The sequence below is a fragment of the Acinonyx jubatus genome, chromosome B2 (assembly GCF_027475565.1).
Source record: "Acinonyx jubatus isolate Ajub_Pintada_27869175 chromosome B2, VMU_Ajub_asm_v1.0, whole genome shotgun sequence".
Lineage (NCBI taxonomy): Eukaryota > Metazoa > Chordata > Mammalia > Carnivora > Felidae > Acinonyx > Acinonyx jubatus.
Genome location: NC_069385.1, coordinates 36,983,671 through 37,008,276, shown reverse-complemented (window position 1 = coordinate 37,008,276; position 24,606 = coordinate 36,983,671). Strand labels below are relative to the sequence as shown.

General features: G+C 37.2%; 2 protein-coding genes across 11 annotated transcripts in view; one reads left to right on the top strand and one right to left on the bottom strand.

Annotated features, from left to right (window-relative positions):
- RNF146 (ring finger protein 146) lies at nucleotides 1–20,614 on the top strand. 6 transcript variants are annotated; one of them, XM_015074253.3, is made up of 3 exons: nucleotides 1–138; nucleotides 10,386–10,493; nucleotides 18,885–20,614. In XM_015074253.3, coding segments are annotated over exons 2-3 (1,071 nt in total). In that variant the 5' UTR covers nucleotides 1–138; nucleotides 10,386–10,491; the 3' UTR covers nucleotides 19,954–20,614. The 6 variants fall into 6 exon arrangements, with proteins under 6 accessions (XP_014929739.1, XP_014929741.1, XP_053078244.1 ...); XM_015074255.3 differs by having other exon boundaries at nucleotides 23–138; nucleotides 10,391–10,493; XM_053222269.1 differs by lacking the exon at nucleotides 1–138 and adding an exon at nucleotides 169–308 and having other exon boundaries at nucleotides 10,391–10,493.
- Nucleotides 20,615–21,871: 1,257 nt separating this feature from the next.
- ECHDC1 (ethylmalonyl-CoA decarboxylase 1) overlaps nucleotides 21,872–24,606 on the bottom strand; it is a 53,610-nt gene continuing 50,875 nt past the window's right edge. For all 5 annotated transcript variants that reach the window (XM_015074261.3, XM_053222270.1, XM_015074260.3 and 2 more), the window contains one exon: nucleotides 21,872–23,021. In XM_015074261.3, the coding sequence (XP_014929747.1) occupies nucleotides 22,613–23,021 (409 nt within the window). In that variant the 3' untranslated portion in view covers nucleotides 21,872–22,612. The remainder of the gene's footprint in view (nucleotides 23,022–24,606) is intronic.

The following is a 24,606-nucleotide window of genomic DNA, read 5'->3' as shown; positions in this document are numbered from 1 at the left end:
GCGCTACTTCCGCCCCGCGCGGCCCCGCCCCCGCGACGCGACGGGGGGTCACGTGACAGCCGCGCGCGTTCCCGGCCGCTGCGGGCTCCGAGGCCGAAGAGAAAAGACTGCGAGACGGCCGCGGTTGTGGCTAGAGAGGTGGGAGTCGGGGTGAAGTCCTGGCGGGGAAGGGTGAAAGTCAGCCATTCCGGGATCCTAACCCGAGGAAAGGCATAAAGGCTTGCGGCGTCACCTCCAGCCGCGATGCTGTCCGGGTCGGCCCTTCGCTCCGGGCCTGAGAGGGGCGGCGGCGGCGGGGTCAGGGGCCGGTACGTAGGTGGACGCCCTTGGGCCAGCGCGGCCGCGGGTCTCTGCACCCAGGCGGGATGGAGCAGTTCAGCCTTTCCCGCCGCCCCCACCTTGGCTGCTGTCACAGGCAAGAAGACTGTGACGGGCGCTGCGTAGTCCGCGGCCGTCGCAGCCCCTGCCCAGGGCGACGGCCCAGAGCTGGTCACGGTCCGGGTGCGAGAGGCGGAGCAGCGGCCATTACTGCGCAGCCTCTTCCGCCGGGGTCCTCTTCTCCGCCTTTGGTGGCAGCCAGGTTTCTCTTCTCTCCCCTTGGCGGTGGTGTCAGGCCTCTACGGGGGGACCTTTTGGCCTCAAGATTTAGGGGCGGCGATGGTTTGAAGGGTTTCCTGCTCCCTGTTTCCCGTGTGGAGGCCTCTACCCTGGCCCTGGGTCAGATCGCAGCCAGGGCGTAGAGTCCCTGCATTTTGTCTTTTTCCGGAGTGTGTTTTGCGGCTTCCTTCTCTTCCCTCTCTCCTCCTCCTGCTCAGTGTCTGGGTCTTGCCTAATAGGAAGAGCATTCCCTCCACCTTGCCTTGGTTAAACCCAGCGCTGCATAGTTTTCGTTGTTTTGATGGTTATTAAAGCATCAGAACAATGAAGAGATCTCTTGATACCCGTGAAGCCAAAACAATAACAACAACAACAACAACAGAAAACCTCAGGGCATCTTAAAAGCGGAGGCTGTTGGCTTTGTTCTGGTTGGTGGGTGCGAGTTCTCTCTCTATCCCCCAACCCGTCTAAGAGTAGGGGTCTTCCATTGTTGTCCTATTTTATTTGCCGTAGGCGTCTAGAGAAGGTTGCAAAATTGTTTTTAGTTTACACATACATTTTGGCAACTAAAGCTTTCTCTTGTTAACCATTTCGTATATATTTTTTTCCCTTCCCTGCGTGCCATTTTAGTGACAGTCTTCAACTTTCGAAAGTACTTACATTTTGTTTAAATAATATTTTTGTAATATTGGAACAGGGTGGAATTGACGGAAGGAGAAAGCCAAGAAATGATAGAAAAAGCGTTGTCTTTGTAGCTTGACATTTCAGGTGCATCGCCACACTCCTTCCCCTCCAGTGTGTATACTTTTTAAATAGGATGTGAAAGTATAACATTGGCATTGAAAGCAGTGTATAATTACAGAAATTAGAGGAGTTAGGATTTTTTGTCTTTTGAGCAAATGAATCTATATTTAGACTCTTAAAAAGACGTGGAATATAGGACACCTGAAGAAAATGACTCGCAGAAATAACAGGACTTGTAATGTTGGCTTTGCTGTTTTCATGACCAGCAAATATTTTCTTGAGTGTCCGAGTTTCTAAAAACACATGAAAACAGGTCAACTAATTCTCTTTTTAAAGAGAAAACCAGGAAAGTGAAAGCCATACTAGAAATAGATTTTGGATGTGTTTGTTTTAGGCTTGTGTATCTTAAACTGGAGCATTTTGTTAAGCCTGCTCTTTGATTTAGAATTTATGTTTCAAATGGGCCAATATTAGTTGTGGGCAAAATGAAAATAATAGTAAACATTTGAAGGTTTTTGTTATTTACTGGTTGTTAAAAACTTGGTAGATTATAATAACCAAGGAAACTATCTTTCCAGATAGCTGGTCATTATTAGAAGGAAGAAAAAGGAAATGGCGTTTTTTCTTTTAGGAGACAAGTATTAACTGGTAAGGTATTTTGTTTCAGTTTCCACCAATTTGAATGGTCAGAAGAATAGGAAAGATTTTTTTAAAGGATCCAGAAATTATTTTTTGACTGAGTATAAAAGAAAAAGGTTGTATTCCATGTTTGTTTGTTTGTTTGTTTTGCAAATACTAATGTATTTAGAGAATATTATTTTATGTATTAGCACTTGACTAGCATGAAATGCCTTGACACACTGTCAGGTGAATATTTGAATTTTTTTTTTCCAGTGTCAGTAACAGAGGGTGCTGACCCTTCTTTCCATTCCCCCTGCTTGGTACCTGGTTGTGTCTAAGGAACCTGCATGTGTGAAACAACAGGCTGGATTAGGAATAATCTTTGTGGGTATGAAAACCATTTTATTAACATTCTACTGCAGCCACCTGTGCTTATTTATGGACTATTGAGTGTGGCTTATTACCTTTTGGATTAATTAAAATAAAACCCGTTAAATGCCTGTTAATTATTTAGAATTACAAAAAAAAAAGATTAGGGTGAAATAACTAAAACAATGGAGTTATGACTTGACCAAGGTCACACGTATAATTAGCAACAGTGCCTTTCTCATTTACAAAATGGCTGCAGGCTACGAAGCTTCTGTTTGATAAGATTAAAAGAACATATTTGTTCACATTCATATTTCATGTTTTGTTTAAATTAAAATGCAAAGCTCACATTTGGTTGGGGAGGAATATAAAAATTGAATGCTTGACTGTGAAGATTGTGAAGGTCATAGGTTGCCATACAGAGATGTTTTAAGGGAAGTGCTTAACAATAAGGGAAATGATTCTTTAAAATAGTGTAGAGTCAAGTATTAGCCCCCATTTGGTTGAAATGAGTTTTGACTGAAGACTTTTGTTTCCCAGTATGACCTGTGCTTTCTGTAAGCTCAGTTTTAGCAGGCCGATGAGAGGGAAAGCTAAAAATGGAAACATTAGGGCATTTAGTTACCTCTCTCAACTTGAGACTCTTAAATATGAAGATGTAGCTGCTAAGTTTCCACACTATTCCTTCTTTTACTGGTTTTTGCTTTTCCTTGCTTTTTTTTAAATTTGTATACCAAAAGTTGGGAGGTTTGAAGTATTTTTTTCTGTCACTGTTAGCTTTTATATAGAACATTTATTTCCTGTTTTGTGTATTTTGCATAAAAAGGAGTAAAAATATTTTATTAAACATTAGCTCTTAGTAATTGGAAAAATACAGGAAGTCTTCAAATCTTTGGTTAAAATACCAAATACAGTTAATGTGCTTATCTTTTTCTTTGATTAGTTATTTAAAAAGACAGTCATTTATTTGAATCTATTATGTGGGGAAAAAAATGTGTTTTTTTGACTCTGTGACTGACTTGAGAAAATGGAATTGTAATCCTAAAATATTTTCAGAGAAGATAACCGCATATGCAAATAAGGAGTGTGAATTTGTTGAGTGGTCACAAATTATAAATAGTATGGTATTACTTCATTTTCAGTTATACTTATTTACTATCTGGTTGAGTGGGTAAATAATTTAAATTCACTGACAATCCTAAATTCTTACATATTTTTAAATTTAGTGTGTCACCTTTTTTTTTCCAGAATTGTTAAGAGATGGGAATATGTAACATAGTTTCAAATCTTTTCTTTCTTTATGTTTCCTTCCTGATAATTCTTTTCTGTATAAATTTTCACCTAGAGAAAGAACCTTAACCCATTAACTAATTGGTATTTGCATATTAGAATACTGTGGTAAATTTTACTGTAGTAATTCATAAATTATATTGAGTTTGGCATATAATTTACAAATCATTCATTGCAGTGAGATTTATGTATGTTTGAATTATTTATGTTTGCCAAATTAATTCTGGCGTATAGTTAGAATTACACTATTCAATCTTACATGTTTAACTGAAAGTAAAATCCTCCCCCGCCCCTCATTTAAAAAAAGTCTTTGGTTTCAAATGTAGAAGTTTTCTGAGGACTACTACACATGACTATTCTGAATATTACATGCTGTGCTCTATGTTGTGCCCATTTGGCATTATAATTCTGAGGTTATAGTGGATGGATCAGTTTGGCAGAATTATTGTCACTGAAACCAGTCAATTTTGATTACAACAAACTATGCAATTTTCTTTTTTATCTGTACCAGCAGAGGTGTGGGTAAACTAATATGGAATTATTTTCTTTATTCAATGATTCTGGTAGTAAATTACCAGTTTTGTATTTTTAAAAATTGTTAAAAAGCAAAACATTCTAAATCGGCATTGCCTAGTTATGGTACCCACTAGCCCCATGGAGCTGTTGAGCACTAGATACATGGTTAGTTTGAGTTGTGCTAGAATTTTAAAATATGCACCAAATTACAAAGAATATACACACACATAACAATGTACAAAACACATGAATAACTTCTTTATATTGAATACATGTGGAAATGGTAATGTTTTAAATATATTGAGTTAAATAAAATATTTTTTTTTAATTTTTTTTTTTAATTTTTTTTTCAACGTTTATTTATTTTTGGGACAGAGAGAGACAGAGCATGAACGGGGGAGGGGCAGAGAGAGAGGGAGACACAGAATCGGAAACAGGCTCCAGGCTCTGGGCCATCAGCTCAGAGCCTGACGCGGGGCTCGAACTCACGGACCGCAAAATCGTGACCTGGCTGAAGTCGGACGCTTAACCAACTGCGCCACCCAGGCGCCCCTAAAATATATTATTTAAATGAATTTTACCTGTTTCCTTTTTCTGTCCTTAATGTAGCTAATAGAAAATTTGTAATCACACAAATGTGGCTTGCATCATATTGTTATCTAACAGCATTATCTAATGCTATTCTAGACCTTTTCTCTGAGATATAGTACACTGAAGAAAAGATTTTTTTTAAAGGTACCCTTGGGAATGAATTGCAGCTCCCCAGCATTGATAGCTTTGTGATTTGGGATTAATCCTTACGGGCTTGGGTTTCCTCATGTATAAAATGTGTATAGTCCTATCTCACAGTTGTTTTGAGGATATCTAGAGCTTCATGAACTTTAGTATGCATATGAGCCACCTGGAGATCTGATTCTGTAGGTATGGAATGGGGCTCCAGATTTTTCATTTTAAGGGACTCCCAGGTAAATGCTAGTATAGTTGGTTGGGAACACAGTTTGCATAGCTAGGATCTAGAATACTACATAGATTTTAGTTTATTTTCCTTCTCCCAAGCATTATTATCCATTTAGAGTCCACCTGGAAAATTATCCATGGGATATAGGAATTGGAAAAGTCACTGTAGCTTGCAAGATTTACTTAAACCGGTTTTATTCTTGGGTTTTTATCTGCATTCTGGAGATTCATTGACAGTGAACAAAGCCTAGGTAAACGGAGTGCTTGGCAAGAGATATAAAGATGATTCTAATCTTAAATTTGTAAATGTAACTTCCCTGTGTTATGTTTTAAGTTCTTGAAAGAAATGATTAGAACTTGGGTATCTTTATATTTTTTGTGGCTGGATGCCTTGTTCACAGAATTGAAATGTTGTGTTACGTGAATTAATTTAGTTTTTCAATATTTTATTTCTCAGTGGTTATTTTAGGAAGTTTTTCCTTCATCCAATCCAAGAAATAATCACTTCAAGTCAACAAAAACTGATTGGCAGATTACTAGCCATTCAGAGATAGAAAACAGTCTTTATCATTAGGGGGCTCATGGTTTAATAGAACAGTCGAAAGCAAACAAATAATTTCAGTGTATATATGATAAGTTTGGTAATAGAAGAATGTACAAAATATCGTGGAGGGAACCATTTTGGGGACGTAGTCAGAAAAAATGGTAGTAGCATTCATAAGCTATAAAAGAGATAGATTATACCAGAGGAGGAAGTACACAACTACAAAGGGAAGTTTAGAGAAATATGAATAATTTGGTGTAACTATATTATTAATCTGTGAGAGTGGTGGTGAGAGAGAAGACTAGAGAGAGATTGAGGTTTCAGGTCATTAAAGCCTTTGAATGCTGTTCTTAGGAGCTTTGCCTTTATGGTATAGGCTGGAGAGCTAGTATAGGGTTTTGTGTATGGGAGGCCCATTTTGCCTTTTTAGTATATCATTCAGAGGCTTAGTGAATACATTTGAGGGGTTTTACTGAAGCAAAATAATCAGGCTGAACAGTCGTTCAAGTAAGAGATGATATATGTCTAAACCAGGGCACTAGCAATGGCAAGAGAGTAGAGGATTCCGAAGGTGTTTGGGATAGAAGTTGACAGAATTTGGTGCAGTTAGTTGAATAGAGGATGAGGAAAAGAATTTTCTGTTTTTCTTCCTCCCGTCAGCATTTGTTGGTTAAAGCGTGGAAGCTGAGATGTCACTTTAAGATTCATTCAGAAAAGGGGTTTGTAGAGAATGTGCAGATGAGAGATGTGAGAGAGCCAAGGATTCTGTTAACAAGTTAAAATGGTGGAGCTCCAGAATGGGCAGGAAAGGAATTGAGACTGGCACCTGGATAAAGAAAAGGAGGCTGGCAAGAAACTGGAGGTCCTTGTGAAATTAAAGAACAGGTGTGGGAATGAGAGCATAAGTTAGCTGGGAACACGTGAGTTTGTGATCCAAGAGTGAGATTAAGATTTTAGAGAGGCAGCAGTTTAGGTGGCATGCAGTTCCAAATGTTACACATCATACTTCGTTGCTGGAGGGACAAGGAGGCGAAGTTCATTGAATGTAAGATTTTAGGATTTGAAAACAGAACAGTGTTTCTCACTGTTCTACCTGTATTCGAGGGACTACCTGCATCACTGTCACTTGACATGGGATTCCTGGGCTTAAACCCTTCCATGTCTACTGGCAAAGAGGATGATGAACAGTGAAAATTAAGTCAGTGCCTTAAAGGTTAAGGAGAACTGCTGTTAGGGGATTGTATAGTCAGTGGTAGAGACTTCAAAGAGATAATGTTTTCATTAAGAGTGATGATGTTAGAATGTTACAATGTTTCTTCCTGTCCTGTGTGTGCAAATGGGCAGTTTCTGTTTTTAGTAGCCTGCAAGAGAGACACGAGTCTCCTGTGGTGCCATGAAAGTTGTAGGCACCTAGAAAGTAAAGTGAAAGGGTTGGGGGGTAGGAGTGGTGATCAGGACAATGGAGTCCATTTAATGTAAAGACTCAGTTTCCAAAGTCTGTAAAACAAAAAGTCAGGTAATTTAGGAACTCTTTTTTAACAGTTGAAAATCCTCTGGTTCTGAAAAGATTATTGTTTGTTCTGTTAAACATTTGGTGGGACAAGCTGTCTTGTATTTAAAGGCTGTGTATTAAAAATATTTGTCTTCAAACACTTAAACTCCTCTGTACTATGAAAGGCACATGGAACTGAAAGAATTCAATTCTTTATTGTGAGGTTTACCTAACTCTTTCGTCATCATATATACTTGATTCTGAGTTCTCTGTAGTATGATGTGCCTCCTGCACTGGGTATTGTGAAGTGGAATGAGCACTTACTAAATGAGAAGAAAGAGGATTAATAGCTGAGATGATGTTTTGTTTGTTTCTTCTGGATTCCCTGCATAAGTTTGGCTTAATGTTTGTAAAGTTGGATATACGTAGAAGCAGCAGGAGGTCCTGGTTAATGTGATGGCCTAGTCTCTTCACACATGACTTCCTTGGAAAAAGGCAATGGCTATGGAATAAATTCCATATGGACTTTTTTGTCCATATAGAACTTGTCTCCCTTTAAAAATTTTTTCATTGTGGTAAAATATAAATAACGTATACAAGTCAGTACACTTTTAAGTGTACAAGTCAGTGCCATTAATTACATTTACAGTGTTGTACAACCATGACCACTATATATTTCCACAACTTTGTCATCATTTCAAACAAATTCTGTATCTACTAAGCAATAACTCTCCCATTTGTAGCCCCTGGTAACTTCTCTACTTTCTGTGTCTGACTAATTCCAATATTTCATGTTAGTGGAATCACAGCATTTGTCCTTTTGTGTCTGGCTTATTTCACTTAACATAATATTTTCAAGGCTTATCCATATTATAGTATGCATGAGAACTTCATTTCTTTCTGTAGTTGAATAATATTCCATTGTATTTGTACCACATTTTGTTTATCCATTCTGTTGTTGGGCACTTGGGTTGTTTCCAGCTTTTGACTTTTGTGAATAATTCTGCAGTGAACGTTGGTGTACAAGTATGTGTTTCAGTCCCTGTTTTCAATTATTTGGGGTATATACCTGGGAGTGGAATTGCTGAATTATATGGTAATTCTGTTATATGGTAAAACTTTTTTGAGGAACCAGCAAACTTCACAGTGGCTCCACTATTTCCCATTCCCATCAACAGTGTACAAGGGTTCCAGTTTCTTCATATTCTCACCAATGTTTATTATTTCCTTTTTTTTTTAATTTGTAGCCATCCTCATGCATGTGAAGTGGCAATACTTGTGGTTTTGATTTACATTTCCCTAATAACTAATGCTGAGCATCTGTTCATGTATTTATTGGCCATTTCGATATCTTCTTTGATGAAATGTCTGTTCAAGTCTTTTGTCCATTAAAAATATTTTTTTCTTTGTTGAGTTGTAGGCATTTTTTTTATATATTGTGGATATTAAACCCTTATCAGTATATGATTTGTAAAGATTCTCTCCCATTCTCTAGGTTGAATTTTAACTGCTTGACAATGTCCTTGTATGCCCCAAAGTTTTAATTTTGATGAAGTCCACAATTTATCTTTCATTTATGTGTCTGTTTTTTTTATTGCTCATGCTTTTGGTGTCATTCATATCTAGGAATCCATTATCAAACCCCAGGTCATAGATATATATCACTCTATTTTCTTCTAAGGGTTGTATGGTTTCACCTCGTATATTTAGATTGTTGGTCCATTTTGAGTCAGTTTGTGTATATGGTGTGAAGTAGGGGTCCAACTTCCTTCTTTTGCATGTGGTAAATCACTTGTCCTAGCATGTGTTGAAGAGACCGTTCTTTCCCCCTTGAATGGACTTGGCACCTCTTTAAAAATCAGTTAGGCATAGGTGTGCCTGGGTGGCTCAGTCAGTTAAGGGTCTGACTTCAGCTCAGGTCATGATCTCACAGTCTGAGTTTGAGCCCCACATCAGGCTCTGTGCTGACAACTCAGAGCCTGGAGCCTGCTTCAGATTCTGTGTCTCCCTCTCTCTCTGCACCTCCCCTGTTCACATTCTTATCTCTCTGTCTCCGTCTCTCTCAAAAATAAACATTAAAAAAAAATTTTTTTTTTTTTAAATCAATTAGCCATAGAAGTATGAGTTTGTTCTGGACTGTCTCTTCTATTGGTATATTTGCCTTGTTCTTATGCCAATACCACATGGACTTTGTTACTGTTAGCTTTGTAGTAAGTTTTGAAGTTGGCATGTGTGAGTTCTCCAACTTTGTTCTTTGTTCTTTGTTAAGATTGTTTTGGGTTATTTTAGGCCTCTCACAATTTCATATAAATTTGAGGATTGGCTTTTCCATTTCTGCAAAAAAGGCTGTTCGAATTGCCATAAGAATTATGTTGAATCTCTGGGCACCTGGGTGGCTCAGTCAGTTAAGTGTCCAACTTTGGCTCAGGTCATGATCTCACAGTCTGTGAGTTCAAGCCCCACGTCGAGCTCTGTGCTAACAGCTCAGAAGAGCCTGGAGCTTGCTTTCGATTCTGTGTCTCCCTCTCTGCACCTCCCCTGCTGGCTTGCACACACGTTTCCCCCCCACCCAAAACTAAATATTTTTTTAAAATTTAAAAAAAAAAGAATTATCTTGAATCTATAGATCAGTTTGGGCAGTATTGTCATCTTCAGTCTTCCAATCTGTTATAGTTGTCTTTCCATTTATTTAGCTCTCCTTTAATTTCTTTCTGCAGTGTTTTGTAGTTTTCAGTGTACAAATCTTTCCCCTCCTTGGTTAAGTTGATGCCTAGGCATTTTATTCTTTTAGATGCTTATAAATGGAAGTCTTGAGCATTCTGTAAAATGCTTTTTTGATTTCCTTTTTGGATTGTTGACTGCTAGATACAGAAACACAGCTGACTTGTATATTGAAGTTGTAACCTGCAGCTTTGCTAAATTTTTTATTAACTCTAGTTTTCTTGAGGATTCTTTGGAATTTTCTATATAGGAAATAGAAATAGTTTTACTATCTCTGCAAATAGAAATAATTTTACTTCTTCCTTACCAATTTGTTTGCCTTGCATATCTTTTTCTGGTCTTAATTGCTCTGTCTAGCACTTCGAATGCTGTGTTGAATAGCAGTGGTAAAAGCAGGCATCCTTGTCTTGAAATTTTTTCATTTTTAAGATACGATTTGCCACTGAATTTTGTTAAATGAAAGGATCATATATAAGTGACTAATTTTATTGATCTTAATCTTTATAGAAGTTGATGAAATAATTTCTTTTGCAGCACAGAATGAACCCACAGTGGAAGAGAAAATACTGCAAACTGTTTGACTGCTGGTGAAGATGGTCTTTTATTTTTGTGACAGACAGCTGTGGGATCTGTAATAGAAATGTAAGTGTGGCATCGTGGTTTTTCCCAAGGATGCAGTAAATTAAATGGACTAATAAAATGCACTAAGCAAGTATATGTCATATTTAGTTCTAATTATAAAAAAAAGCATTTTGTATTGACTTTTAGATATTTTATTGAGGTAAAAATTTTTTTCTCATTAAATTATTGCTAATGTAGATATCCAGAAATCTCATCAGGAAAAATTTCTGTAAAAGTGAATGAAACTGAAGACAAAAGAATTTGCTTATAGAATGCTAAAAAATTTGGAAAGATCTCCAGGTCTTTTAGGTTCTACTTCTTCTTTACATAGTACAGTATAAAACCTTGGTTTGCGAGCATAATTTGTTCTGGAAACATGTTTGCAATCCAAAGCACTTGTATATCAAAGCGAATTTCCCCATAAGAAATAATGGAAACTCAAGATGATTGGTTCCACAAGCCAAAAATATTCATATAAAAATGATCACAATACTGTAATATAATACAAAATAATAAAATACAAAATATAAAGAAAAATAAATTAACCTGCACTTACCTTTGAAAACTTCCATGTCTGGTGTGAGAGAGACAAGAGAGAGGAGGGTTATTGTGTAGGATGACTTTCACTGTCACTGATGGAATCACTGCTATCTATTGGCTCAGTGGAATCTTTTTTACAGTACAGTATTAATACACTCTTGTCATATACTGTGTTTAATGTAACTGGCAATAAGGCAGCAGAGGAAAGGGTCTATATCTGCAGGCAGCCTGACCTAGAATGAGGCAAAGCATTCCTAAGGTTACTCTTGTATGGAAAAGCAAAAGGACTGTCCATAGATGCTTTGAAGTGACAAAAAATACACTAGTGCTAGTTGTGGGCACCTTCTAATGTTTTGAAAAATCACTTACTTCTGCCAAACACCACAGCCTGGGACCAAGCATGGGAGATGATCACCCACAATCCTGCAGTGAGAGAGAACTATTGGCTCAGTTGTGATCGTGTGGCATTAGGCATCACGTACTAATATTGCAAGACATTGTTCATTTATAAAGATTTATTAGAAATGTTTGCTTGTCTTTTATATCTTTTTATATTTTTTATTTAATCCTGTTTATATGTTATCTGTCTATATACATATAATATTGTTTAATCTTGTAGGTCAAATATTGTAGGTGCTGGCCATCAAGGAACTAGACTATGGTCTAATAAGTGAGACATAATTTTATAATTATTAATTATAATTTATAATTATTAATTAAACAGTGAGAAAAATGCCATATTGAGGTAACAATAAAATGCTTTTGGAACTTAGAGGATTTAGTCCACCTGAAGGGCTCAGAGTAAGCAAAAGAACTTTTGGCTTGGTCTTAAAGAATAAATAGAATTTTAACAAGCTGAGAAAATTAGGAAGTATTTTTCAAGCCAAGGGAATGAGGGAGGGGCACAGTTGCCCAAATATCAGGGCATCTTAGGAGAGTCAGGAAGCAATCCTGTGTGGCAAAGTGGGGTGGGGTGGGGAGAAAGAGACTTCAAAGTTAGTAAAGGGAGTGAATGTTTATTTAGTCCCTACTATTTTGCTAGGCACTTATTGGGTATTTTACTTGGATTATTAGATTTAATCATTATGAAAAATGGTAGTAGCTCATTTACTGGTGAAGACGTAGAATTAGAGAGATGAAGTCATTTGCCATGGCTTGGCATTTTCCAAATTTCTCTGAGAATTATCTCCTGTTAAACACACAGATTTTTAGGCTTTAACTCAAATCTGTACAAACTCACCAGCTAATTCTTACTTTCACGGAAGAGTTTGAGATACGCTCTTCTAGGTTAGTGTAGTGAGAAGAAATGACGGAGCCAGGATTTTAACTAAGTCTGTTTTACTCTAAAGATTATGTCAGTGTATTTGAAAGCCAGCGCTTAGGAATTTGGATTCGATTATGTAGGCAGTAGAAAACTATTGAAGATTGGAAAGAAAACTAATTTGACATGGTTGAACTGAGAAAAGTTAAGGAGAAAGGATTGAAGTCTGAGAGACCACTTGAAAGGTTAATATTTTGTACAAGCGTGTGTCCAAGAGGCCAGAATTAGGGTTATAGGCTTTGGGAATGAAGGGGACACTTTTTTTTTTTTTTTTTTTAAATATACAGTGCAATGTTGTTTTCAGGAATAGATTCATCCCTTACATACAGCGCCCAGTGCTCATCACCACAAGGGCCCTCCTTAATACCCATCACCCATCTAGTCCATCTCCACCTGCCTCCCTCAGTTTGTTCTCTTATCGTTGAGTCTCTTGTGGTTTGTGTCCGTCTCTTCTCTCCCCCCACTTTTCCATATGTTCATCTGTTTTGTTTACTTAAATTCCACACAGGAGTGAAATCATATGGTACGTCTTTCTCCGATTGACTTACATCACTTAGCATAATACATTCTAGCTCCAACCATGTCATTGCAAATGGCAAGATGTCATTCTTTTTGATGGCTGGGTAATACTCCATTGTATGTATATGTACACCACATCTTTATCTTTTCATCAGTTGATGGACATTTGGGCTTTCAGTAGTTTGGCTATGGTTGATAATGCTGCTGTAAGCACTGTGGTGCATGTATTCCTTCAAATCTGTATTTTTGTATACTTTGTGTAAACACCTAGTACAATTGCTGGATTGTAGGGCAGTTCTATTTTTAGTTTTTTGAGAAACCTCCATACTGTTCCCCAGAGTAGTTGCACCAGTTTGCATTTGAAGGGGACACATTCTAAATAAGTTTCTGTCATGGAGAAGTGAAGTGGCCAAGGAATAAGGGAGCATTGAGGATGGATCTAAGTTTTGTCCAAGATCGAAAACAAAGGACAAGGAAGCAGGTTTAGGTGAACAGATAACTTTGGTTTTAGTCATGTTTGATATCAGGTCCTTGGAGAATATTGAGGTAGATTTTTTGAATACAGATTGGAAATATAGTTGGAATGGTTCTGGATATTAGATTTTGAGAATCATGGTGGTATATCTATAATTTTGAAATCTTAAGTAGATTGTCTAGACATAGAATGCAATGGGGAAATGGGGCCACCCATAGAACCTTTGTGAAGAATACTGGTACTTAAGGGCAGCTGGAGAAGATAGAAAACAATGAAACAGAAAGGAGAATTGGGAGAGAGTACCATCAAGGAAATGAATAGTATAAAGTTTTAGAAAAATAGTTGCTGGTCATTATCGTTCAGTGCAATGGAATCAAATACATTGAGACCAAAAGAGACCATTAGACTAAAAGCATGGTAGTTGATTTTGAAATTTAAGGATAGAGAATATTAACCAAAATCTTGAGGGAATTGGGATGGTATTAACAGAAGTTGAGGAGTCAACTTTGAAAACAACTAACTATACCCCAACCTGAGCCAAGAGGAATGATGACAAGGTAGAGTGAAGATAAAGATAAACTGTAAGGATTCACTCTTACCTAATTTCTTAATGATAAAGGAATCTGGGACATTTCTTAAGAGATTGGAGAAAGTTGTCTACAGTCTTTGGGAATAGGGGAAATAAAGTTGTTTTGACTGAGTAAAAAATTATTGATAGGAGGCTTGATAGTCTCTGGGAAATCAAAATATCTAATTGTGTGTGGTTCTCACAACTTTTGCACCATACATTTCACTATAAAAGTAGAAATATGCCATGAGTTTAATAGTTAACTTTTTTTAAGTCCTCTCCTTGGTTGACCCTTGTTTTAGGCAAGTGTCTCCCTTGTGGCTTTTGTGGTGGTGGTGGTCTCTTTATTCCCCATCTCTCTCTGACATTTCTTAACATCTTTTGCAGGCTCTTTTGCCTCACTTGCAAATACTGAAATACTCCAAGGTTCTGTGGTTGGCGCTTCTGTCTGCTCTCCCTACAAGTTTAATTTGGGTGTTCATTCATTTTCATGTCTTCAAGAATATATACTTTTTTTTTTCTAAGTAGTGATGAGTATTAGCCCATTTCTCCATTTTGTCTTATGAATAGAATCAAAATGGATGGATGACTTTCTTTTTTGTTGGGTTTTTGGGTTTTGGGGGGGGGGGTTGTTTTGTTTTTGTTTGTTTTGAGAGAAAGCCTGTGTGTGCATGAGCAGGAGATGAGCAGAAGGAGAGAGAATCTTACAGAACCCAAGCCTGACACTGGACTTGCTCCCATGAACCATGAGTTCATAACCTGAGCCAAAATCAAGAGTCAGACGCTCAACTGACTGAGCCACCCAGACACCCCTGTTTTCTTTTTCTTAATGAGGCTTTAAATAAATATGGAAATATAAAAACAAAATTCAAGAATTTCATTGACAACTAGGGCGCCTGGGTGGCTCAGTCAGTTAAGTGTCTGACTTTGGCTCAGTTCACGATCTCACAGTTCGTGAGTTCGAGCCCCATATCGGGCTCTGTGCTGACAGCTGAGAGCCTGGAGCCTGCTTTGGATTCTGTGTCTCCCTCTCTCTCCGCCCCTCCATCACTCATACACTCTCTCTCTCTCCCTCTCTCCCCCCCCCTCCCCCCTCTCTCTCTGTCTCAAATAAACATTTAAAAATTTAAAAAAAGAATTTCACTGACAACTAATTTCTTTAACCTAAATTGAAAGGGATGTAAGAAGATACATATTATTTGTTCTTCCATTCTGTAGCTAATTTTAATTGTTTTTGTTACCAAAAAGTTAAGTGTAGCAATAGGACCTGATGAATTAAAAGAGGTTTTCAAATACAGTTTTATGCTTTCATTTAGTGTATTCACTTTACAATAATTTTGAATTGAACATGAATTATCCCCGTTTTACTAAGGAGAAAGCTGAAGATTCAGAAGCATAGCGTGAGTATGATTTTTTAAAAACCTCTTACAGGTACATTAGGTGCAGGTTATATTTGGTAGAATTGAAAGTAATGTACATAGACTCTTACCAAAGTGTAAGGTTACCTGGAGCAGATAAAAGTATTCTCATTCTTTTGCCAAATGTAATTGAAATATGTGGTACTCTGTCTCTCACTACTTTGGGAAGTACTAAGATATTTTGTATTTAAGAAATACGTATGAGTTGTGGAGAGCCTAACAAGATGTGGTATGCACAGTCAGTTCTTTTTAGGGGAAATAGGTGAGGAGCATTAATTGACCAGTTGAGAAGCAGGAGCTTTCACTTACAGTTTAGATTGTTAAGTTACAAGGTCTTTGAAGGTGAGAGTTTATCTCAAAATACTTTGAAGCTTCTATAAGTGCCTAACACATATGAAGAGTTCATATTTGGTAGAACTTACCATAGGTTGGGAAAAAGTTGTACTTTATGTAACTAGAGTTTCTGGTAAAGGAGTTGATTGGAAATGTAATTAAAAGTTGAAACAAAGTTTGGAAATCAGATATTTCATAGTGATCATTTCTTTCTATTGAGCTTATGTGTTGCTTCCTTTTCTATTTAAGTACGGTGTTTTCAACAACTTGCTGTCATTTTGAACCTTGCCTATTGAGGAACCAAGGACACAGAAAAGCAATAAGAGAATGGATTGTTGGACAGATAGGATGTGATGAAAGTCTAGGAGCATTGTTTTTGAAGTTTTGATGAGCATAAACATTTTTAATGACTACTCTTGTAACCACTGTGCCCTTTTTTGAATGCTTGATTTTGGAAAAAAGCATAGATCCATATGGTGATAAAATTTGAAATATTCCTTGTTTAAAACACAGAATCAAATGGTAGAGATTGTCACTCATTTTAAGCAGCAGTTAATTAATGGTTGCCAATCACTGTGAGATCTTTTACCTCTATTTCTGTTTACTAACTACTGGTCTACTCCCTCTATCATTTTCTCTCCTCTTTGAAATATCTATGGTTTCCTAGTACCATGGGATAAAATAAAATCAGATGTTTCCTTAGCAGGGCACAAAAAGATTTTCATGTTTGGCTTCTGATTACTTTTACAGCTTCATTTTACGCTTCAGTTGCTTATTTGACTCGGTGTTGTGCACATGTCTCTGCCTTTAATCTTTTCCACTGCTCTGCACTCCAAACTTTCTGGCCTATATCCATCTTCTCATCTGCCTCTCGTTATTACTTTTAATAAGTATCTAACACTTTACTGCAAGAATTAGGCCATATTGTGATTATTGCTTGCTTTCATTAATGTTTTTTATTTAACAAAGTAGGTGTGTTTCTTTAGATCCATCAGATACTCAACATTATAAATGGACTATAATAGTTTTTAAATAAATGCTCATCTGAATAAGGCAGAAATTAACAAATTTTATGTCAGTATTTAAGCCCTATACATCCAGTTTGAAAAATGTCCCTTTTTTCCCCCCTCTCCTGCTTTAGGACAACAATATTCAAGTCGTTTTCTCTTGGCTTTAACATTTGTGGAGCTTTAGTGAGTGAAGCTTTAGTGAACACTTAGTAAAGTGTTTTGTGGGGTCTTTTTGGAGTTTTTTTTAGCTATTCTCACCTAATTTTTATAAACTGATTTGTAGGTAAGGAAATTTAGACTGTGGGTTTAACTGAGTGCTGAAGAGTACAAAATAAGGGAGAGGGAGACTCAGGTTTTTAGAGTTCTTATCTAGGTTGGTTTCATTGTATAACAGTTGCCTTAATTCAAGTTATCCTTTCTCCCTTGGCCATCTGCAATTTTTCATTATAGTTTTCAGTATGCTGCTTCAGGGCTGATCTTTAAGTGTACTAACAGAATTTTTCTACATTCCCAAGGTATACACAAGTAAATGCTTTAAAAAAAAGTTTATCAATCAGATGGTTTAACTTAATGTTATTTAAAGTAAAATAAAACCCAAAAACATGTTTTATAATATGGTGTATTATATTCTTCTTTGAAAAACCTATATTCGTTTCCTTAGCTAATATTTGAGTGTTCTCTATCTGCCTGGTCTTGTATGAGAATACAGAGACGAGCCAACAGTGACCTGTTTCCTGCCCTTAAAAAGCCCACCTGCTTATGGGGAAGACTGACATTAACAAAATAGTCACACACATAAACGTAACATTGCAATTCTGATAAGTGCTAGGAATGAGAAATACATGCTAGTAAGCAGTTAAAAAGAAATAGGGTGATTTGACCTAGTCATGGAGGGTTTCTCAGGAGGGCTATAAGATGAGTAGTAGTTGGTCCATGGGGGATATGGGAGGCAGGAAGTGAAGAAATGTTCATACAGAGAAAAAAACCTTTTATTGGAGGGAGTAGCCATTGTGGCTAGAAGCTTGATCAAGGAGAAGTTTAATATATGAGGCTGGTGGTGGGGTGGGGACCATTGCACATAGATCCTGGTCTTTATCCTAAGATCAGCTTTTTAAGCAAAACAGGTAAGGCTGGACCAATTACAAGGCATATTCAGTAATTTCATAAACAGTGTTTACTGGGTGGCGAGGGAAGGGTAGAAATGTATAGTAGATGGATTCAGGAGATGCTTAGGATAAAATTGATAAGACCTGCTGATGTTTTGGATGAGAAGACGTGGCGAAGGGCAGTTTGAATGATGAATTTCTGGCTTAAAAAAGCAGATGAATAATGGTGTCATCAGGAGTGGGGAGCTTTTAGGGAGTAAATAAGCAAGGAACAGATCATGTGTTCAGGGGTTTTTTGCCCTCAAAACATCCAGCAAGAATTCTAAAATAGACAATTAGAAATCTAGATCTAGGGCTGAAAGGAGACCTGGGCTGGTGATACCAATTACTGAGTCATTTGTTTATAAGTAACTGTTGAAGCCATGGGTGTAGATGAGATCATCTTGAACGAGTAAGCAAGAGCATATGGTTTAGAAAAAGGCAACAAGGAAAGGCCATCACAAGAAGAGTGCTTCATGGAGGGGAAATGAAATGACTGGTTTACCAGTGTTTTTAAATATACAGCAGGAGTAGAGAAGTTCTAGGATTTCAGTTTTAATCTTAATTTCATATGGTCTACTTGTCAGGTATTGCAAAGCTACCACTTAGTAATATTGTAAAGGGCTACAAAATTGTCACCATCTGTAATTGTAATCTAAATTACTTTTAGCCACTTTCTCTGTGCTTTCTACACTGATTGGAAAAGTCAGTCTAGAATGGAATTTACATTTTTAAATCTTTGCATTTACTTATATCTCAGAAGTTCTGTGACTGAATAGAAATGGTATATTTATTTAAAATCTATACTTTGGTTGTATTTATTTTTGGCTTAACATTTACTTGTGTGCCCCTTTGTCCCCCCCCCCCCCCCGCCAGTGTAAAAATTAATGACCTAACAAAATCAAAAAGTTTTTTTCTACACAAGTTAGATTTTTTCTCTTTTATTTTGTTCCTCATTGTCTGGTATGTAGTACACATATACAGTAGGTGTTTAATAAGTGTTTTTCTGAATTGTTGAATTACAATATTAGAAGAGTTGAAACACAGTTTTAATATCACATGTATTTTCTCTCATTTTCTTAGGATGGCTGGCTGTGGTGAAATTGATCACTCAATAAACATGCTTCCTACGAACAGGAAAGCGAATGAGTCCTGTTCTAATACTGCACCTTCTCTAACTGTCCCTGAATGTGCCATTTGTCTGCAAACATGTGTTCACCCAGTCAGTCTGCCTTGTAAGCATGTTTTCTGCTATCTGTGCGTAAAGGGAGCTTCATGGCTTGGAAAGCGATGTGCCCTCTGTCGACAAGAAATTCCCGAAGATTTCCTTGACAAGCCAACCTTATTGTCACCAGAAGAACTCAAGGCAGCGAGTAGAGGAAATGGTGAATATGCATGGTATTATGAAGGAAGAAATGGGTGGTGGCAGTATGATGAGCGCACTAGTAGAGAGTTGGAAGATGCTTTTTCCAAAGGTAAAAAGAGCACTGAAATGTTAATTGCCGGGTTTCTGTATGTTGCTGATCTTGAAAATATGGTTCAATACAGGAGAAATGAACATGGACGTCGCAGGAAGATTAAGCGGGATATAATAGATATACCAAAGAAGGGAGTAGCCGGACTTAGGCTGGACTGTGACGCTAATACTGTAAACCTAGCGAGAGAGAGCTCTGCAGATGGAGCGGACAGTCTATCAGCACAGAGTGGAGCTTCTGTTCAGCCTCTAGTGTCTTCTGTAAGGCCCCTAACATCAGTAGATGGTCAGTTAACAAGCCCTGCAACACCATCCCCTGATGCAAGCACTTCTCTGGAAGACTCTTTTGCTCATTTACAACTCAGTGGAGACAGCATAGCTGAAAGGAGTCATAGGGGGGAAGGAGAAGAAGATCATGAATCACCATCTTCAGGCAGGGTACCAGCACCAGATACCTCCATTGAAGAAACTGAATCAGATGCCAGTAGTGATAGTGAGGATGTATCTGCGCTTGTTGCACAACACTCCTTGACCCAACAGAGACTTTTGGTTCCTAATGCAAACCAGACAGTATCTGATCGATCAGGAACTGATCTGTCAGTAGCAGGGGGTGGAACAGTGAGTGCTGGTGTCAGATCTAGAAGGCCTGATGGACAGTGCACAGTAACTGAAGTTTAAATAAAAAACTCTTCAAGGTTAAAATGGTTATCTGTAAATTTATGCCCACATAACATTATACTCATCCCTAGTAGTGCATTTTGTGAGTTGGGGTGGGAAGGGGTATGGGGAGGACAGACCTGTAATAAAAATGTTTAACATGTCTCTGTTGAGGAATTTATTTAATATAAGGAACTCGGGCGTTAATAGTTGAGAGTTGTTTAGTAATAACCCAGTTTTTTTGAGGTCTGTTTTATAGGTTTTTAAAATTTCTTCAGTTCTTTTGGCCAGTGTGTGTGTATTATCTGTGCATTAACAGTCTTCATCTTATTCTTGCATCGTGTCTTATTTTCCTGCATGGATTGACGTAAAACCATTACTAAAATTTGGCACCTATGAGATGTCTGGTATCGGTATGAACAGGAAGCTTAATATGAAAATAGATGTGAATTTGGAATTTTAAAATAGATGAATAACAACTATTAAATAGTAAAGTTACTGAAATGGAAATGTAAAGAAAACAGTTAATAACTTATGTTTCAGAATCTTGTAACATACTTCATGGCGTTTCCCATAGGCTTTGCTGTCTAGTCCTTGTAGTTTGAGGCTCCTCTTGATCTGCATTTTTCTTTTTGATTACAGAATTTATAATTTAATAAATACTAGAGTTTATCAAAAATAATTTGTCTGTTGTTTGAGTCTGGAAAGAGGATGGAAACATTTTGACATTAGTGGCCAAAGGTTAATAAACAGGTGATGGTTTGGAGTGGTGGTATTCAGCTTAGTCACCTGCTTGAAGTTTGATTTATTCATAAACAGAATCTACAAGCAATTGCATGGTATAAGTGTGTATGGAATTAAATCTACAGCCCGTGAGACTTAAATTTCTTACATAACTGGTAGTGGAGACCATACTAGATTTTCCTTGCCAGTCTTCATTAGTGGCCTGACACTGATGGATTAAATTGTATTATTTGTAAACAGCATTAGTAGACACAAATTCACACAAAATGTAGACTCTATGGCAAGATAGGAAGTCCTGGGTTAACTTGGAAATCCAGAATTTGGTTCTGAAAAAAGGTAGTGTGAGTTTTAGTGTTTTAACTCAAAACAGTAGGATCATGTTGAAGCCTATGCACGTTACTTTTAATATGTTTTTTAAGTATGAATTGAATGTTACAAGAGCAAATAAAAACTGCCACTACTTTGAAATTATCTTTTATCCCTTGCTGTGATAGGTTAGAACTGGGACTTCATTCTTTGACTTCCTTTTAAAGCTTGTGTCATTGAGATAAAAGTTTGAGCTGTGCATTTTTATTAAGTGTACTTTCAAAATAGAGCTAGTTCTAAAAAAGAAAGGTTAGCCACTTTTCAGAAAAAAATAGAAATCTGATATAAAATGCAAATGTAACAGTGATGCATCATGAGTCCTTTTGATGTCAGGACGTTTTGAGGTAAAGTTAAACTGTATTACTGTGTAAACTAAACAGTACTACTTACTAGTTCGGAAATCGCAGGGCATACAAATGCATGGCCAATTTTGTAGAGTCAGTAGACTTTCCACGTGATGGCTATGGTTGTTTAGTAGATCATTTAAAATAGAAACTACTAAAATATGCAGTAAGGCTCCAAATTTTGTAGGGTGGTAAGGTGGGGAGCATTTTTATTTAAAAGAGCCATAGGAAAAAAAAGCCATTCCCCAAATTTTATTTTTTTATTTAAAAAATTAACGTGTATTTATTATTGAGAGATCGTGAACAGGGGAGGGGCAGAGAGAGAGGGAGACACAGAATCAGAAGCAGGCTCCAGGCTCTAAGCTGTCAGCACAGAGCCTGACGCAGGGCTTGAACTCACAAACTGCAAGATCATGACCTGAGCCAAAGTTGGACGCTTAACCGAGTGAGCCACCCAGGTGCCCCAATTCCCCAAATTTTTTAAGTTTATTTATTTATTTTGAGAGAGGGAGAGAGAATCCCAAGCAGGCTCTTTGTGGACAGGGGGCTCAGCCTCAAGAACTATGAGATCATGGCCTGAGCTGAAATCAAGAGTTGAATGCTCAACCGACTGAGCTACCCAGGCATTCCTCCAGTTATTTTTAAACATTCTTTTATTTTTTAAGTAATCTCTATATCCAACATGGGGCTCAAACTCACAACTCCAAGATCAAGAGTCACATGCTTCACTAACGGAGCCAGCCAAGCACCTCTCCCCAATTCTTTACCTATTACCGCTGATTAAGGCAGAAGAAAATGATCATACCTTTTCTTATCTTGTTCCCTGACCCCTCTTCCACTTTTGTTCTTTAGTGCAAATTTCACTGTTATTTTTGTAAATTATTTCCAGATAAGACTGAACAGACACCATGAAAAATAACCCAGGAATAGGTTCTGTGGAGAGGTTTTTCCTCTCAAAAACTGGTCTTTTGTTACAGGCTAAGAACTACTATGGAATTGATAATTTTTAAGCCAAAAGTGTTGTATATTTTAACCAAATGTTCTGCATTACTTGATAATTACCCAAATATACTGAAAACTAGGTCAATGAGTTCAGATATTAAAAAATTATTAAATCAAATACTAAGTGTAGCCTTCGAAGTAATTCTGGTATTCCTAGTTAATATTTAACTTTATAATTATTAATTTATTGGAGTTTTTCTTGTAGTACATCATATTTTAAAAAATTATTTATCAAATTTTCGTCTCCTAGCAATAGCCTCTTTATTTGCAGGTCCCCCCCAAACTGTTCCTAAAAGGTCTCTTTCATTCTGTAATGCGTCCTCAAAACAAAGCTCTTTACCTGAAGAAACAGATTTTTTCAAAGCTCTAATTACTTCTGGTGGCCCTTTGATAAACTGCTTTAGCCACTCTTGTGCCTCTTCTAGACATTCAGTTTCATCTGAAGACTGCAAGACCTCGTCAACCATTCCTATGTTTAAAGCTTTTTTTGAATCCAGTTTGAGGGCCCCACTTAATACTTTGAGAGCTTGTCTACTGCCGATTATTTCAACTAGTCGGGTAGCACCGCCCCAGCTTGGTATTATACCCATCTCTTTGTGGACAAATCTTATCTCACTCTCTGGCGTCATTAATCTGCAAAAGAAAAAAGAAAAACTTAATTGTAACTAAGTATATGTAACTGTAAGTATATGTGCTTTACTCAAAGTATTATTCATTATCTGATCTGAAATGTCCATGGATCTTTATAGGTCGGTAGATCTGTTATATTAAAAACTAAAAGTTCAAACTATCTGGATAAGTATACAGTTCAATTTACTACATAGTACTGAATATTTCCCTTTGAAAATAGTATCAGCAGTTTCACTGTGCTTGCTTATCCTTTACTTTGCAAAATAAGAATTTAGTTTTTATTTCTAAAAGCCCAGATTATCTTTTAAAAGTGAATAGTGGCCTAATGAGAAAACCTGGATTAAGTAAAAATACTGGAGTAGGAAATGTCAGGGTGGTCATACCATGGGAAAAAGAAAAAAAAAAGGTGCATAATAAAAGTAAGGTCAGTAGTTGTTAGGCAAACATTGGTTCTTAACCCAGCATCTGTATACAGCCTTTGAGCAAGTATTTACTAAGCACCACCTATGCCAGGTTGTCTAGGTGTGGGACTACAACAATGACCAAAATAAAACCCTGTGCTGAGTTTACACTCCTGTGTTAGGAGAGAAAGATACTGAACAATATAGAACCAGTGGGGATAAGTGCTATAAGGAAAAAATGGGGCAAGGGACTACACAATGAGGATATGGATGGAAAAAGCATATGAGGTACAGTAATATCCATTTTACAGAGGGAAGCTGAAGCCACCTAGAGATGAAATAAATAGCTCACTCAAGGCAATGCCACTGTAACAGCCGAAATTTAAACACAGGAAGGTTAGCTCACTATGTGTGCTCTTAACCTCACAGTACACAGGGAAGCGAGACTAGGATGGAAACAGATGCCATTAAGAAAGCTGACAGTGGCTTGGGTTGAGTAGTGATTTCCTATAGAAGGGATGCATTTTCCCCAAATGGGGTTTTTATGAATTGGGTGATTAAGAAACAAAGTGGAACAAGAAAGGGAAGTATTAACACAAATCAGTGGACACAGTAAAAGGCTTCATGTTTGCCAATTAAATATGTGTACATTAGCAGAATGCACAAAGCTATACTACATAGGAAATGCTGTATGTGAGTTTTATTTTGACTGCATACTTCAGTGAGCTTTCACTGTTAAAACCTCTAATTTGGAACAAAGATCATGTCTGAATTGTAATTTTTTAAGAAAAATTACTGCTTTCAAACTACTCCCTACATAAAAGAAGACCTTACATTAGTTCTGCTTTCCAAAGTGTAAATGCTCAGCTGCAGGTGTTCTGGTTCTATTAGCACCAAGAACAACAGACTTAGTCTTTGACTCTTTCATCAGGAAAAATATTCCAGTAAATTCTCACAAAAGCCTATTTAGTAACCCACTGGGAAAGACAACTTTCTCTTCACAGCTGTGAATTCCTACAAGGGAAAATCTGCCTCAATTATGAACAATTGCTTTTAGAGGCAAACAGCCCTGAAAATAGTTTTCAATGAATTTAAATGGGAAGAAGGAACAAATCTCCTAAGAATCTGAATCTAACCCCAAAACTGAGAGTACTTGCCTTGTAATAAACAGAAAACAATGTCAAAAA